At 43.3% G+C, this 15085-nt stretch overlaps 1 protein-coding gene across 1 annotated transcript; it reads right to left on the bottom strand.

Moving 5' to 3' along the window:
- Positions 1–1068: 1068 nt before the first annotated feature.
- Positions 1069–14544, bottom strand: CALM2 (calmodulin 2). Its single transcript, XM_030945347.1, has 6 exons — positions 14380–14544; positions 10092–10122; positions 4958–5101; positions 4774–4880; positions 3770–3905; positions 1069–2331 (listed from the first exon to the last, which is right to left on the bottom strand). Exons 1-6 carry the CDS (start codon positions 14380–14382, stop codon positions 2303–2305), a joined length of 450 nt encoding a protein of 149 aa, XP_030801207.1. The 5' UTR covers positions 14383–14544; the 3' UTR covers positions 1069–2302.
- Between the last annotated feature and the right edge of the window lie 541 nt (positions 14545–15085).

Here is a 15085-nt window from a genome sequence, read left to right on the forward strand (position 1 = left end):
AGAAGATCTTCCCCTTTTCACCTTAGATGTTTCCACATGCATGCAGAGCTGTACCAGAAGACTGAATGGGTTAAGTGTGATTCCCAACCTACTGAAAATCAAGACACCAGACTGACTAAACTGAAAGTTCTTGTCAGATCCCCGTTTGCATTACTTACCTATAAAAATGAGACATCCAATCTTCAGCAATTCAGAATCTCCAGTGGTTGTCTGATGCTTCTGGAAAACTTTCTTCAACCTGTGCCATCCTAAGTATGTCTTGCCCCAAGCTCTTAGAAGCACAGGATGAAGACTGGGTAGGAAGTGTCAGTTTGATCACTTATTTTCTAGAAGGCAAATCCTAACTGCTAGGAAATTTAGACTGCATAAGCTTCCTGAATCAGACTGCCAGCACACAAACAGTGGTTCTAAGAATTCCGATGGTGGCTATCAAACCACTTTTGACAAGCCTTCTCTGAAAGCCAGTAGAGCTGCTCATAGTCCTCAGAGAGCAGAGCTTTAAGATCAGTGACCATAAACACTTGATTAAGTGCTCCTGAATTTGGCTTGAACAGCTGTCCTAATTTTAGATGTTCACTGCATTTATAAATACATCAAAGATGACTGGAACAGTTTTAAAACATTAGGTAACTGCTCAGCTGGGAGCACTGAGTGGTACCCAGAGGCAGGGGCCAATGCTTTGTTTAAAGGCCAGCAGAACCCCCAGACAAGATAACCATACTGCACATGTACAGTCAAGGCAGTTGTTGCCAGGAGAGTAGAGAAGCAATGGGCACGAGCAGCCTCTGGCATCCTTTTGAGTTCTTGGATTCGTCCTTGGTAGAAACCAGGTTTGTCTTCCACTTTAAAAAAAATTAAACCTTGACAGAAAACTAGTGCTAGAAGCACAGCCATGCTTAATAGCAAATGAGGAAGATAATGTTTTCCTTCTGTACTTTGAGCTGACTGCATTCTGAACAGCAACTCAGACATGGCAGTTTCAGAAAAGCCCAAGTGTGAGACTAAGTTACCCCAATGTAGCAACTGACAGGGAATAAACTCCAAAATAATTAAAAGAAAGCAAACAGGTTTAGTTGTCCGAACAAGGAATTTTAATTTTAGGTCAACTATTGAACTAGGTCAACATCCAGTTCACAATGTCTACAGATAGTGGGCATAGCCAGTCACTACGGTAAGTTTATTGAAGCACCAAGCTCCACACAAGACTGTAAAATACATTTTAAACTACTAGTAAGAAAGCTTCTTCAAGTCAACAATACTATTAAGGGCCAGAGTTTAAGGACTAAGTTTTCACCTTCCAAGCTATTTTAAGACAGCCAATCCATTGCATAAGCAAACCAAACTGCTACATACTGAAACACAGAGCAGCAACTGCATTGAACAATTCCTGTAAATAATTCAAGGATACATTGAAACAGTATGGGTAAATTGTAATTTTTTATTGGAAAACAAATATACAACTTGGAATGGATTTGAGGCAAATCGTGCCATAAGCAGATTTTTTTGAAAATAAGTGGCTAAACAAAGTTTAAAAAGCATAGTAACAAGAGGAGAAAATGTTTTCTGGCACAGGACCAGCAGTACAAAAAAAACTTGTGTACGAGTACCTGGATAAATCACCCGTTTTGCATTAGTGCAACTTAAGTTTCATATTGTTGACTGTCAATCGTCTACAACGTTAAGACTCCACATTTCAACAACATGTTACAGGTATGGCCACAAACAAGTTACTGTGAAGTAAGCTAGGAGAATGACTTTTACGGTGCATTAGCCACACGATATATGCTATTCACATCATTTTATCTTGCAGTTAAGCTGCAAGAGTCCTTATCCTCCCATCACTGAAAGGGGTAAAAACTCCTATAGGAAAAACTCCTATGTACTCGAGAACTAGAACCAGCATGTTGCTTTAACTAAGGATCAGCTAATGCACGGTAAACCCCAGCTTACTTTATGTAACTTGTCACACTTGTCATACCTAAGTTTCCTAGAGAAAGCTACTTTAATAGACAATCCAGATGTTCCCTCAGTTAACCAACTTCATCTAACTTTAGATGTGCAGAAGGGCTTAAATATCCAGAGTAAGCCACATGCAACATTTGTTACTTAGATCAAATTTTCCAAAAATCAGAACAATGACAGTAAGATAAAGGAGAAAAACATGGAGGAATGGCCTTCTAATTACTATACATGCATAATCTTTTGACAGTAAGGGAAAAACCTTTTACAGATAAGTTACAAACAGAGAAAAGGCAAATAAACAATTTTGTACAAGAAATTTAACACATTCTGTACAACGTCTTCACTTCGCTGTCATCATTTGTACAAACTCTGTAAAAGGAAAGAGTTGCATAGGTTATTTGAAGGAAAAAAATCTGAATTGCAAGATCTGAGAAGTGGCCTTACTAGTGCTGAACATTGTTTCAAAACTGCATTTTCAGTTACATTCAAAAAAGCATCTTCAAGACAGTCCTCTTTTCCAGTAATCACACCTAAACTCCTCCTATTTTTAATGGCAAAAGGCCTTTATTTTTCCATAAGAGCTGGTCCCTCAGTGAACTGGGGAACAGCCTTACTTCCAAGGGTCCTATGCCCACGGACTTACAGATGTGGACAAGATATCCAAGAATGACTAAAAGATCACCACAAATCACACTGAAGTGACAATCAACTAAGTAAGTGTACAGGCAGACTTTGTGTTGGTTTGAACTTTTATTTTCCAGAGCAGAATAGTTAAGTCTTACTATTTTATTTTGCTTGGCTGGCTTTAAGCAACTGATTCAATGCTTAGTCATAAACCATTTCAAGTTAGAACCCACAAAATAGGATTCTACATTCATCTTGCTGAAACAGTTTCAGGTACAATAATGACAGGAAACCCAGAACCTAAAAGGAGTTAACTGGTTGCTCAAGTTTTGAAAGAGCAACTGGAAACAATTGGGACACAGACACTCCCCAGTGCCAGTCTCTGAACAGCCTACTCAAACAGTGATGAAGCAGCAGCCTTGTACATAAAAATTACTTTTCACTCACAGATGTCTGTGTACCCTTAGGCCACAATGAAAAGGTCCTCAAAGGGAAGGCATACCTACACCTCCGAAACAGCACACACATTATCTGAAAATACCCTAGATATTTTCTGTAACACGTTCAAAAAATCAAAATGAAAACAAGCTTAGTGTGTCTCAGCTGCAAACAACTGCCTAAAGGAACTCCTGCTTGCGTGACTTCATTTACAGTTTCATGTCAGAAAGAAAGAAACAGAAAGAGATTACTGTTGCAGCTGATTTATGTGAAATAAATGTATTTAAAAGTATCTTCTGAAGGTCTTGAAATTTCTGCATATTTTAGAGGCTTTCCCCTTTTGATCAGCAAGTAATTTTAAAAGCATTGATGACAAATGAGTGACATCCTACAGTCAGGTCAACATGCATTAGTTAACAGAACAGTATGAACAGTACATGAACATCTCTTGACAACTTGCTTATTCTAATGGTCATTAGACATCATTAGATTTACAAAGTCAATTCTTACCCTGTAGAGCCAAATAGCCCTTTTTTGCCTTTGGCACAAAGGCAGCAATAACACTTAAACCCATTGAGAGGCACACAATGTACATACTAATTGAAGATTAGCTTAAAGGAACACTGTGTGTTCAGATGAACTTGTCTGAACACTGCTCTATTTAAACTTGGTGTGGCTACCAGCACCCGCACAAGAACAAGCATGACAAGTGCTACACAAGAAGAATCAATTAACAACTCCTTACCTTCATAGTTTACTTGACCATCACCATCAATGTCTGCTTCCCTAATCATTTCATCAACTTCTTCATCTGTTAGCTTCTCCCCCAGATTTGTCATCACATGACGGAGTTCTGCAGCACTAATGTAACCATTACCATCCTGGGAGGAGAAAAAGGAACACTGGAATAGACTTGCCTAAGGCCTAATGACTTAACTATGACTTAAGAACATGGCAGAGCAAATTGAGCATTAAGAAGTTAACACAGCCTTAACCACCGGCATTTGCACAAGGTACATGAGAGCTGTAAGCATATCTTCAGCATTGTCCAATGTCTTTGGGCATTGTAATATTATCTTACAGTCTTTGACTGTCCTATTCTGACATTTTTAAACCATGAACGATACAATCAGCACCTTTTGCAACTTCTTAGGTGATGGATGCCTATTAAATCACATGACTGTGGTTCAAGTGGTCATTTCTTAGAACAGAAGCTACTTATCTTATTTGCCCGTTTCATGGGAGTCCAGCATAAAGCCACAAGGACTTCAGAGATGACTTGTACACATCCCAGTACTAGTTGGGACACTGGATATTGAAGTACTAGTGTACACTAACTCAACTGATATTTTCCTCCCCACACCCCAAGGCACCTCACATCATGTTTTCAGCTCCAAGGAGCATCTTAAGTAAGATGAGTAACTTTAGATTCTTTTAGCAATTTACTTAGCAAAGACTACATGAAAGACTTACAACATTAACATTTTAAATACTTAAAACAATTTCCTGCCAGTCATCTGGAAGTATTTCATTATCACAGCAAGCAGTACTTTAAATTGTGTCACTTTTTACTATCCTGACAACTCATCTGACTTTCCCATACCACCTCAGAAGACTGAGCTTCAGGGTGACTGGCGAGCCCAGAGGCTCTGTGACAGGACTGCAGGTACCCCTCAGATCTGTGAGAAAGCACATTACAAGCAGACCAAGTTTTCTTAACAGAAATATTCCAGGTAGACACTACAGTACCTTGTCAAAGACACGGAACGCTTCTCTAATTTCTTCTTCACTATCTGTATCTTTCATTTTTCTTGCCATCATTGTCAGAAACTCTGGAAAGTCAATTGTGCCATTGCCTGAAAGGTTGAAAAATCTTTGTTAGAAAAACAGGGTTTAGGCACTTTATTAAATTACTTATCAGTAAAGTTCTTACCATCAGCATCTACTTCATTGATCATATCCTGTAGCTCTGCTTCTGTGGGGTTTTGACCAAGTGATCTCATCACTGTCCCCAACTCCTTTGTAGTTATAGTACCATCACCATCCTTGTCAAATAGTGAAAAAGCTTCTTTGAATTCTGTAGAAAACAAAAAAAAGTTAATCCCTTAAGCTTTGAAACAATCAAAAAATTCACTTCTACTGATTGCTGCAAGTTACAAAATTTGATTTCAATCTTCTAAGAAAATTTTGGTATACTGCTCAGCCTGCTATAATTACAATGGCAATATGGCAACATCAGCATCTGAAAACACACCCACCAGTCTACTGATGAACCACATGTTGACCTAAATTAGGATGGAAGGTCATCCATTTCCAAAAGACTCAGATGTTTGTTACTGTCTATCTTGAATAAGGGTTCCTAATATGGAGCTGAAATAGCTGTCTGCAACTACAATGATCCACATCCTTGGTAGGAATTGCATCTCAAAATAAAACAATATGGAATTGCTACGAGAAAATTGAAAAAGATACTTTAAAGATACATATGCTACCGCTTAATAGCACTTTTGTTACTAATAGAGGAGATGAGTCAACGGAAAAAGGTATTATCAGACCAAACTACACCCAAGTTTCTCAATATAAGCCACTTCCGCTGGACACAGATGTCTGAACATTGTATGCTACCACAATTGTTCCAGGAGGAAAGCTGCTGGAGTCTTCATTCTGAAAAGCTGCTCACAAAACTGCTCCAGCCCTACTGTATCCTTAAACAGCCTTCACAGAAATGTTTCTGACTAGTTTTAAGACTGCTTTGCCGTGTTTCAACACTACCTCTTAACCCCTTACAATGGCTGTACTGTAGCCAGGAATATTAATACAAGCATAACATGTTTAATTGTCCAGTCCAAAAATGGAGTTGGTTTTAATCCATGCCATCTGTCTTTGGCCACAGACCTTAAAGTAGCTCATTGGACTGTGGAACCTCACACACACATGACAGTTAAGCATAAGCATCTTGTCTATTCCCTTGCAGACTTCAGATCTCTTCACAGCTTTCAAGCCATCTGAGAGATCATGGCTCTGGACAACCTGTCAGCTCAAGGGTACTCCTGCATCAGAATTATTTCCAATCATTGTTTTTTTCAACATTTCCATGCAGCCAGCTTTCCAGATGGTGCATTTCCCAGACCAGAATCAGTCACAGTAAAAGCTGTGTTTTCACACGACCTGAATGAAGCCTTTACTTCATACTCTGAAACTCTTGGGGTGAGTACAAGCTGGCAAATGTTAAAAATTCAACTATAAAGACAGGTTTTTATAGTTCATGAATACAGCTACAACACCAGAGTCACACAGTCAAATCCCACAGAGGGGAAAAAACCCACTACTCTTCTACATTTAAGCCTGAAGTGTCCCAAGGGCCAACCCCCACTGTTCAGCCCATCAAAATCAGAGTAAGGCTACCACAGGACCAGCAGAAACAGTTTCAAGCCAATAAGCATTAATCACAAAGCAGAAACAAGTAGATACAACCTATACCTGCAATTCCTTCCAAATGGTCTTTGGGGGGCTAGTTTCAGTTATCTTGCAGGCAACAAACAGATTTTTAAGGGCTAAGCTCCTACACCAGGGAAGAAAATGCTTTTGGGTCAATCCTAGTAGAGACATTCACAGTCTATCATGGAAGAACCTCAAAAGGGGAAAGTTGCATCCTCATGAAGAGTCAAGTGCTCAAGCGTTATTCAAAACATTTAGCTGTTAACCCCTTCATCCTTCATGTGAAAGCCAACCATCTCTAACCCAACATAAAGCACACTTCACAGTACTCCACCGACTCTGCTTAGAAAGGGCAATACTTCATTCATACACAAAACTCAAAGAATTGCTTCCTGTAAGATGGGCATTTCAATGGTGTGTTCTCAATACTTGGAAGAAACCATTCCAAGGACAACTCTACCCTTCTTTTACTCAAAGTTGCAATAGGTTAAGAAGCAACCAGCTGTAAATCATGAAGAAAATAAAGCAAGTCGAAGATTAGCAGCATATTCCTGCTTGAAATGTTGAACCAAGTTAAGAATACCACTGAAGTACCTCTCTAACCACTTCCAGGAACCACCTCCAGTAATTAGAACAAAGGAGTGACAACATACACAGATGCAGTTAGACTAGAACAAGAACAACCTGGCATAGCTTTGGAAGATTTGCAGCCACGGCTAGTGAAGGCACCTATGAAACACTGAAGTTTAGTGAGCAACTCAATTCTGGCATCCTGCAACATAAGGTTATAAAACATACCATGGACACTTAAACACCTTGATTCCATATAGCATGTAAAGCAAATCCTCTTTATTCCACACCAAACTGGCAAATAAAAATTCTCTGCTAAGGCTACAAGGTTTCAGCCTTTCCACCCTTCAGAAAAGCATCCTGCATCCTGAGAAAAAGACTGCTTCCAGGCCCCATGAAAGACATGCTAATCCAACAATGTGAACTCTAAGAACCTAGCTCAGAACGTTCTTTTAACCAACCATAAGTTCTGAGGCATCTGTGCACCACATCACCTTTCCAAATGAAGAGGCAGCCTTCAGTGACCTAATATGTTCAGTGAACCAGGACTGCCATACCCACTGCTACACAATTTAGCCAGCTATGTCTGGAACTTTCATAGGAGAATGTCAATTGTTCTCTTCACAGCTACCAGGACCTCAACACTTAAACACGTCTATTTCTACTATGACAAATTTTAAATCAGTGTTGTGGCTAAATCCCCAGCAGAGAACCACAGCACACTAAAAGAACAAGACAGTGAACACCATACATAGGCCTGCTTAAACACAGAGCCCATTTAGAACTCTGGAGTGCAGGGGAAGGATAGCTCACTTGACCAGTTGGCTTTGGGACAAAAGCATCTTCAGGCTGCTCTGCCATCTGACCACCCCTCTGTAATACAGTCCTGACCCCATTACCTCTGTAATACAACACTTACCCAAAGGGAGAGCCACCTGACTTAGCAACTTCAATTCTTACTGAATGAAACAGCAGCCACTATTACCATTCTGTAGCTACTTGGCTTTCAGTATCAGTCTTTCACATAAACAAAATCTGGAAAGGTTTTCACCCCTACCTACACTGACAAGAAGCTTCAGTCCTATATGATCAACATGTTCCACAGGAAATGCCATCTGGAACCTTTAACAACTGCACTGTGATGCTTCACAGCAGAGGGGGAAGGATTTAAGTCCTGGGGAAGTGGCTGCTTTAAGTACTCTGGTTTTCTGTTTTAGGAATGGCAATGTAATGTCACCTCTGCCTTGCAGTACCATTTCCTATGTCTGCTTTCAAACCAAACGCTATGGATCCCCACGGAAGCTCAGTTACAATGGTGGTGGCTCAAGTTCTTGTAGTCAGTCTTTGTAAAACATTTAAACTGCACCTCTAAGAGTCCTCCCATACAAAACCACTGGCCTCCAACAGCAAAACTAAGCAGATGCAACCTTTCCTAAGCAGTACTGAGAATGATTCCTTCACACACCACCAATGGGCTTATGTTTTCACAGCTGAGGTTCATGGTTTACTTGCAAATACATTTGCTTAACAACACATCACAGCTGCCCAGAAAGTTGGCTACTAAGATATACTTTCAATCCTTCCATGCAGTTGAAAGCCTCTATTCCTGTATGACGCCTCATCAATATTTACTTTTGCCTCAGAGGAGTACATGATCATTACTGAATACCTAAAGTTTACACTAATCCCAAGGTAGTGTTAATGAACTTCCTGATTATATTCCATAATTAGCTACATCAACTAATAAAGCTTTGACAATTGACAACTGGAACAATGAACCATTACTGGAAAGACAGCAGTGACAACTGATAAAGCCTGCTCTAACTAAACTGATCACAAAACCCTTATGCTATGTAGGCCAGTTCCCAAAAAAAAAACCAAACTGAAGTTGAACTAAATTTGGCTTGTGCTTACTTGTAAGACACTACCATGGCAACAAGTAAATAGACTAAGGACTTTCCACAAAACCATAATTAGTCTCCTTTGAGTAAAAGCAAGGCTCTAAAGACTAAAAGCTACAGAAGAATGTTCTTAACACTTCAGATTTGGCAATTATGGCAAAAACAAACCAGCTCATAATGACACTTCTGTTTAATACAGTGTCTTCAAGAGCTACACCATAACTAAATAGTAGTATCTCAGAGGCTGTTCTTTGTATGCTTGACCTGGTACTATTAGCTCAGCAGAACCCTAACATCCTCTAAGGTAATTTCACGTGACAGTTATGCACATAAGACTTTCCAGTATTAACACTATACACTTGTCAGATCAAAATCATTACATTCTTGAACATCTGTGGCAAAGCTGAATTCTGTATTACCAGCTTTAAGTCCCATCTATTACTGAAGTTAAGATCAGTCTACTGAGAGAAATGGGACAGATAAGTTTGGGCAGCCTGCATGGGTAGGACATAATAACTACAAGTTGTTGCCATTAGTAAATGGCTGCCAGTGCACATAACCTGTTTCTAGGGGGCCAATACCAAGATATAACAGATGAATATTTATTTAAGCATTTCAGAGCAAGTGCCAGACCATCAGAACAGCACACACACAACACTTGTGTCCAAGTACACAATATAGTTCCAAATATGGAATATCAAGAGTTGTCATCATGAAGCCAGTCTCTGCTGTCATCAACAAGAGCCACTCAAACATCTCTGCTGACAGGAGACAGCAAAGTAAATTATTTTTGCCTTCTGTTAAAAAAGCACTGCAGATTCCAAGCCTTCACCAGATCTGTTGTCATCCCCTGTGCCCCACTCCCCCTTTCAGTCTGCACTTGGGACAATTTTGTAGTCATGAGAGAAAAATCACCAGTCTTCCTAGCCAGAAAAGCTGTGAGGATTGTTTAACTATATTAACTACACAACTATAATTCATTATATCCATGGTGCTTTTACAGTAGATAAGCCTTTAAAAATTAGGTGACAAATTAAAACATTCCACCATAGTATTTAGTATCTAAGAAAGCTAAATGTCTTGTGTAACACAGACTGTCATTGGATTAGGAGATGTGCCAGGTCAAGTAGGAGTAGCAACACAACACAAAAACCTCACCTGCAATCTGCTCTTCTGTCAGTTGATCAGCCTGCAATAAAAGAGAATATGATTAAAGTTGGAGCAAAAGTTCAAGGCAAAATACGACAGACTTGTAGAGGCCTCTTGAGAATGGTAGTTGCTCTTCAGGATTGATTTGTAACATTCTAGAATAGTTCTAATAAAGCTCAAAAGTCATCAGGATTGCTTGCTAAGAAGGAACTGACAGCCTTTTGTCCTCTCTAGACCCTGCAATATCCCATATACTCGAGTAATAGATTACCACATGTATCAATCAATCAACAATCTAAGCAGTGCTAGAAGCTCAAGGCACACAGGTCCCTTTAAAACCACAGACCGGTTTTAAAAACTCATTTACACAGCACACTACTTACTAACTGCAGCTTCAACACAAAACACTTTAGGTCTCAGTAATGCAATAGTAACCTCCAAATGCCAAATTTAAGGAAGATTAGCTAAATCAGAAAAATATACTCTTCACTAGAATTAAATCATCCCCTGATTTACATGAAACTTCATGTCCAAGACCTGGCTGTAAAAGACAAGACACCAGCTTCAGCCCAAATGGGTCATTTCAGTGGCATACAGCCTGTCTACACTTTGTTTTAGCCCATTGTCTGCATTGACTCAGTCAACATAAGGTAACATGGACAACAGAGAAAGGTTCTGCAGTCTAAGACAATTTCTGCACCAATTGGGTAAGCTCAGTGTATACCTCATTCTCCTCTCTCACCAGTTTTGAATTCATTAGATTTGATAGCAATGAAAACCATCAATCTTCCAGGCCAAACCCAAAATGAACTTTGCTCTTGAAAGAACATCATGTTTGAGGACTGTAGAAATACTCTCCCTAGGTTCTCAAATCAGAGGATTCTTCAAATTCCGGATTCCTTTAGTTGAGTTGCAGTAACAAGGTAACACACCTCCTCAGGAAGGGAAACTTCCTGAACCCTTTACTGAAGCATAAAAAATACAGAAAAGACATATTCATTGCTGAAATACACCACTGCTTTTTCAGCTTCTTTCTTGTTGTGACCATTTAAACAGCAGCCTTTTTATAATTACTACAATATTGACTGAAAAATTTTCTGTCATAACTATGCCCACCAAAGTCTCACTCCACATTAGCATCTGTCAGGGAAAGACATAGAAAACTCTATTTACAATACCTGTCAATTTTTAATTCACCAATTTCAATTACATTTTTATGCTGCATGGGAACATTTAAGTTACCAGCTGCTGGTTATTCTTCTTGTAACAGAAGTGAAGGTGGCTGCTTGAGCAGTTGTACAAATGCTGAACTGCTTACAAAACCCTCTGTGCACACAGTACAGCAACAGCCCAAGATAAGGCCACACACGGGCTGGGGCTCACCTACTTTAAGAATCAAGATCAGGCTGCTGAGGAACTCCTAAAGCAGCAGACAATGGGTGTTGGCAGCCACAGATTCATCTCTGCTGCAGGAAGTACTCCCATGCAGGTTCCACTTGTTGTTAAAGAAGACTAGCATGGCAGCAGTACTGCTGAGAACACAACCAATTCAAAACTAAGCTTTTGGATGGAAGTGTTCTGCTGGTCCCTTAGCAGAAGCCTAACAGATTTTCACCTGTCTGCAGAGTATCATTAACACAGACTCATACATTTGCATGCTATTTACATTTTTATTGTTTGAGTGAAGAGAATGATGTGCTACATTTCCATAAGATATTTATATCCACAGAAAACTGTAGATCAGACATAAGCAGTAAGAACCTAGTTTATTTATTTAGGTCAATACTTATGGGTTACCAAGTTGAGTCACCTACTGTTTTATATAAACAATTTTATATGAAGACATGACATAGCAGTATGTAAGACGTTATGCATTCCCAAACTCTTCTTTCTTTATAAATATTAACTCTTCCAGCAATTTAAGACATCTAACCATGAATTTGGATGAGCTCTGACAATACCTGTAAGAGGTGCAGGGTTTGAGAAGAGCACAAAGCTTATTAGAAGGCACAGGTATGAAGCAGTTGAAAGATAAGCGGGGAGGTGGGGCAAGGTTGAACAAACACCATCTGTACTCTGCAGTGCTGGGCTCTGCAGGCACTGCTGCGCAACAGCAGTAAAAGGCGGGGCCAGCCAGCCTGCCAGCTCCCAGCCTCCCGTGCCACCCAGGTGGAGGGCCAGCAGCCTGGAACCATGCCTGCCGCTTCCAGGCCACCGTGGCCTTCCTAGAGGGGCCTCCCGGAGTTCTCGATAATGGTGCAGCACACGCGTGACAGCGTGCACACCTTCCCCCGTGCAAGGCAACTCGCAGGCGGTTTAACGCTGGCTGTGAGGTGTCCCTGCTGGAGGTCTGACATGCTCTTACTGCGGCCGAGACCACGCGAAACCCTCTTTGGTGCCATCGCAGCTTTAACGTGGCTTTCTGCGATTCACGTTGCAGCACTTGAACTTTCATAGCGATAGCTCCCATCCCCCCACCCCCAGGCTGTGCGGAGGGCCTGACAAAGGAGGCAAACCTCCCAGGAAAGCAGGGGAGCTGCTTTGCTGTGTGCGCGGCCGGTTCTGTGGCACACGCAGCCTCTAGAGGTAGAGTTCCATTACAGCCGCTATGGCTGCGGTGCAGGCACCAGCGTGGGAGCTCCTTCCTCCACAGCGCTGCCCAGTGCAGAGCTACAGCAAGCGGCAGCGCAGGTGACACCGCTTCCCTCTGAGATCTGGCTCCTCGGTGTGCTTCGCAGGCATCGCATCTGAAGGGACAATTCTGTTCTGTTCTAACTAAAGAACAAAAACCGGACTAGACTATATAGACTAAAATCAGGTTTATGGTAGGTTAGCTTGTTTTGGGAGCAAATCATTCTGTCTTATCTCGTATGGGCAACACTGGACAGTCACAGGTTGAGCCAGTCTGGTCTGTCAGGATGAACTATAACCACATTCAAAGTGTCACTGTGCCTCCTGGACACACCCATTTTTACACAGACATTGCTTGAAGATACTCCATTTTTGGTTCTGCACAGATGATGACTAAATGCAGTAAGTCTTTTGTTACTACATTCATTGCTGTTTTTTCCCCCCTGCTTTATGGATGGTTTGCTGTGTAAGTTCACAATTCAAGCTAAAGAATAAATTCAGGCTTCTATTCACCAAATTTCTTTGCCCGGAGACAGCATTTCAAAAAACCCCAAATTTTAAGTAGCCATCGTTTACATTAAACGTGATGAGCTGACAGTCATTTGATTCCTCAGAAGAAAATAATGAATGAAAAGACAATTCCACTCTACTGCATCTTCTCTTAATGCAGAGATAGCACTAAGTGGTCAGTGGTGCTGCTTTTGCAACAGAATTGCTCCTTTTAGTACGTTTCTCAGCATCCACTTGTTTTCATTTTAAAAAACCAACAAACGTTAAACTCACATCCTTTAGACTGAATTTGAAACTATTCCCCGATTTTACAAAATGCGTTCTATTTCGAAGTGGATTACAATTCGCTAGTAATATTAAAAACGCAGTCCTCCGCAATGACCAAATCGGGAAGCAGAATTTCTTAAAAAAAAAAAAAAAACCACAAATAATCCCTTATCCAACAGAGCCACCAACAGCATGGCGCTACCACGGAATCGACAGGGGCTCCAACGCGAACTGACAACAGGTCTAGCGAGGAGGGCGATGGTGCAGTGAGGCACAGCCTGCCCCTCATCATCATGCTGCTCAGAAGCTGCTGGGCTCCGCAGTGCATTATTATGACCAGGCGCAGCACACCTCGCTACCGAGCCGGACAGCTTAGGCTGCCTCATTCAGCCGCACACGCCGAGAGCAGGGAGGGACGAAGCGATAAGAAAGCAGAGCTGGTGCCATCGTGGCAAGCTCCTTTCCCCCCTCCTCCCAAGCCCGCGGGTCCCCTCCCAGGAGGGACCGCTATCCGCCGCTCCCCCCGGCAACGCCCGGCGCCGCCTCACGGCGCTCCCGCCGACCCAGGGGCCGTTTGGATTTGAATCCACACCAACGCCCCAAGGCGGGAAAGGGACCCGGGCGGGACCCGCCGCCGCCACCACCACTTCCTCCCACGCAAACGGCGTCTCCAAGCGGGACCCTCCGCCCCAGCCTGAGCCCGCCGGCCGCGGCGAGGGTCAGCTTCATCCCTCCCCACACCCTTCTGCCCGCGACCTCGCCCCACAGCAGGCAACCCCCCCTTCCCCCCGCCCCCCATCGGCAACGAACTCAGCCGCCCCCATCCCTCCGCACTGCACCGCAGCAGCGCCCGCCGAACCTCGCGGCTGCCCCGTGCCCAGGGACTCACCATGGTGGCCCGGCCTGGCTGCGGGGTGCGGTGGGAGCTGAGGGCTGCACGGGGCGCACGCTGCGCGACCTTCCCGCTGCACGGCTCGCCTCACACTGAGTCCTGCCCGCCCGCCGGCGGCGCCTCATAAACCGCCTCACCGCCCGGATCGCTCCGCGCCGTTCCCTCCCCCTCCCCTTCCCCCGACAGTGAAGTGGATTGCGAAACGAGTCCCGGCCCTGCGCGCCCTCCTCGCAGGGCACCCCGCACCCCGAGTGCCGCTCCTTCTGCCCCAGAGCCCCGGCGCAGGAAGGAGCGAGGTGCGGGAAACGGAGGGAAGCAACGCTTGTGAAACGGCGGGGGGAAGGGGGGCAGCGAGAGAAGGGGGGTGGGGACCGGGGCTAGGGACTATTTCTCTGTGCGGAAGAGGATTTTAGGAAAAAATGCCGAGGAGTGTGGGGACTCCGTAAGGAGGGCGCTGATTGGTGGGTTCGTACCTGCAATGCGTCACTCGGACATGCACACTCTGGGCTGGGAAGGCGGGCACCCCTCCCCCCGCCCGCAGTGCGTGAGGGCCGGAGCGGGCCCGCAGCCCCGCGGAGCCGCCGCCGCGCTGTGCTCGGCCTCCGGCCCAGGGCGGCAGCCGGGTCCCCCGGAGAGCCTTGCTGCAGCATTTCGAGCTGCTGTCTCCGTGCTGTGCTCCGGAAAGCCTCACCCACACAGAGTA

This window comes from Camarhynchus parvulus, chromosome 3, assembly GCF_901933205.1.
Source record: "Camarhynchus parvulus chromosome 3, STF_HiC, whole genome shotgun sequence".
Taxonomy (NCBI): domain Eukaryota; kingdom Metazoa; phylum Chordata; class Aves; order Passeriformes; family Thraupidae; genus Camarhynchus; species Camarhynchus parvulus.

Excerpts from the sequence above, each read along its gene's own strand:
- CALM2 (XM_030945347.1), bottom strand. Across the intron at positions 4,881-4,957 it reads CAATGAAGTAGATGCTGATG|GCAATGGCACAATTGACTTT; the intron begins GTAAGAACTTTA and ends TCAACCTTTCAG. Across the intron at positions 2,332-3,769 it reads TGGTCAAGTAAACTATGAAG|AGTTTGTACAAATGATGACA; the intron begins GTAAGGAGTTGT and ends TTCCTTTTACAG.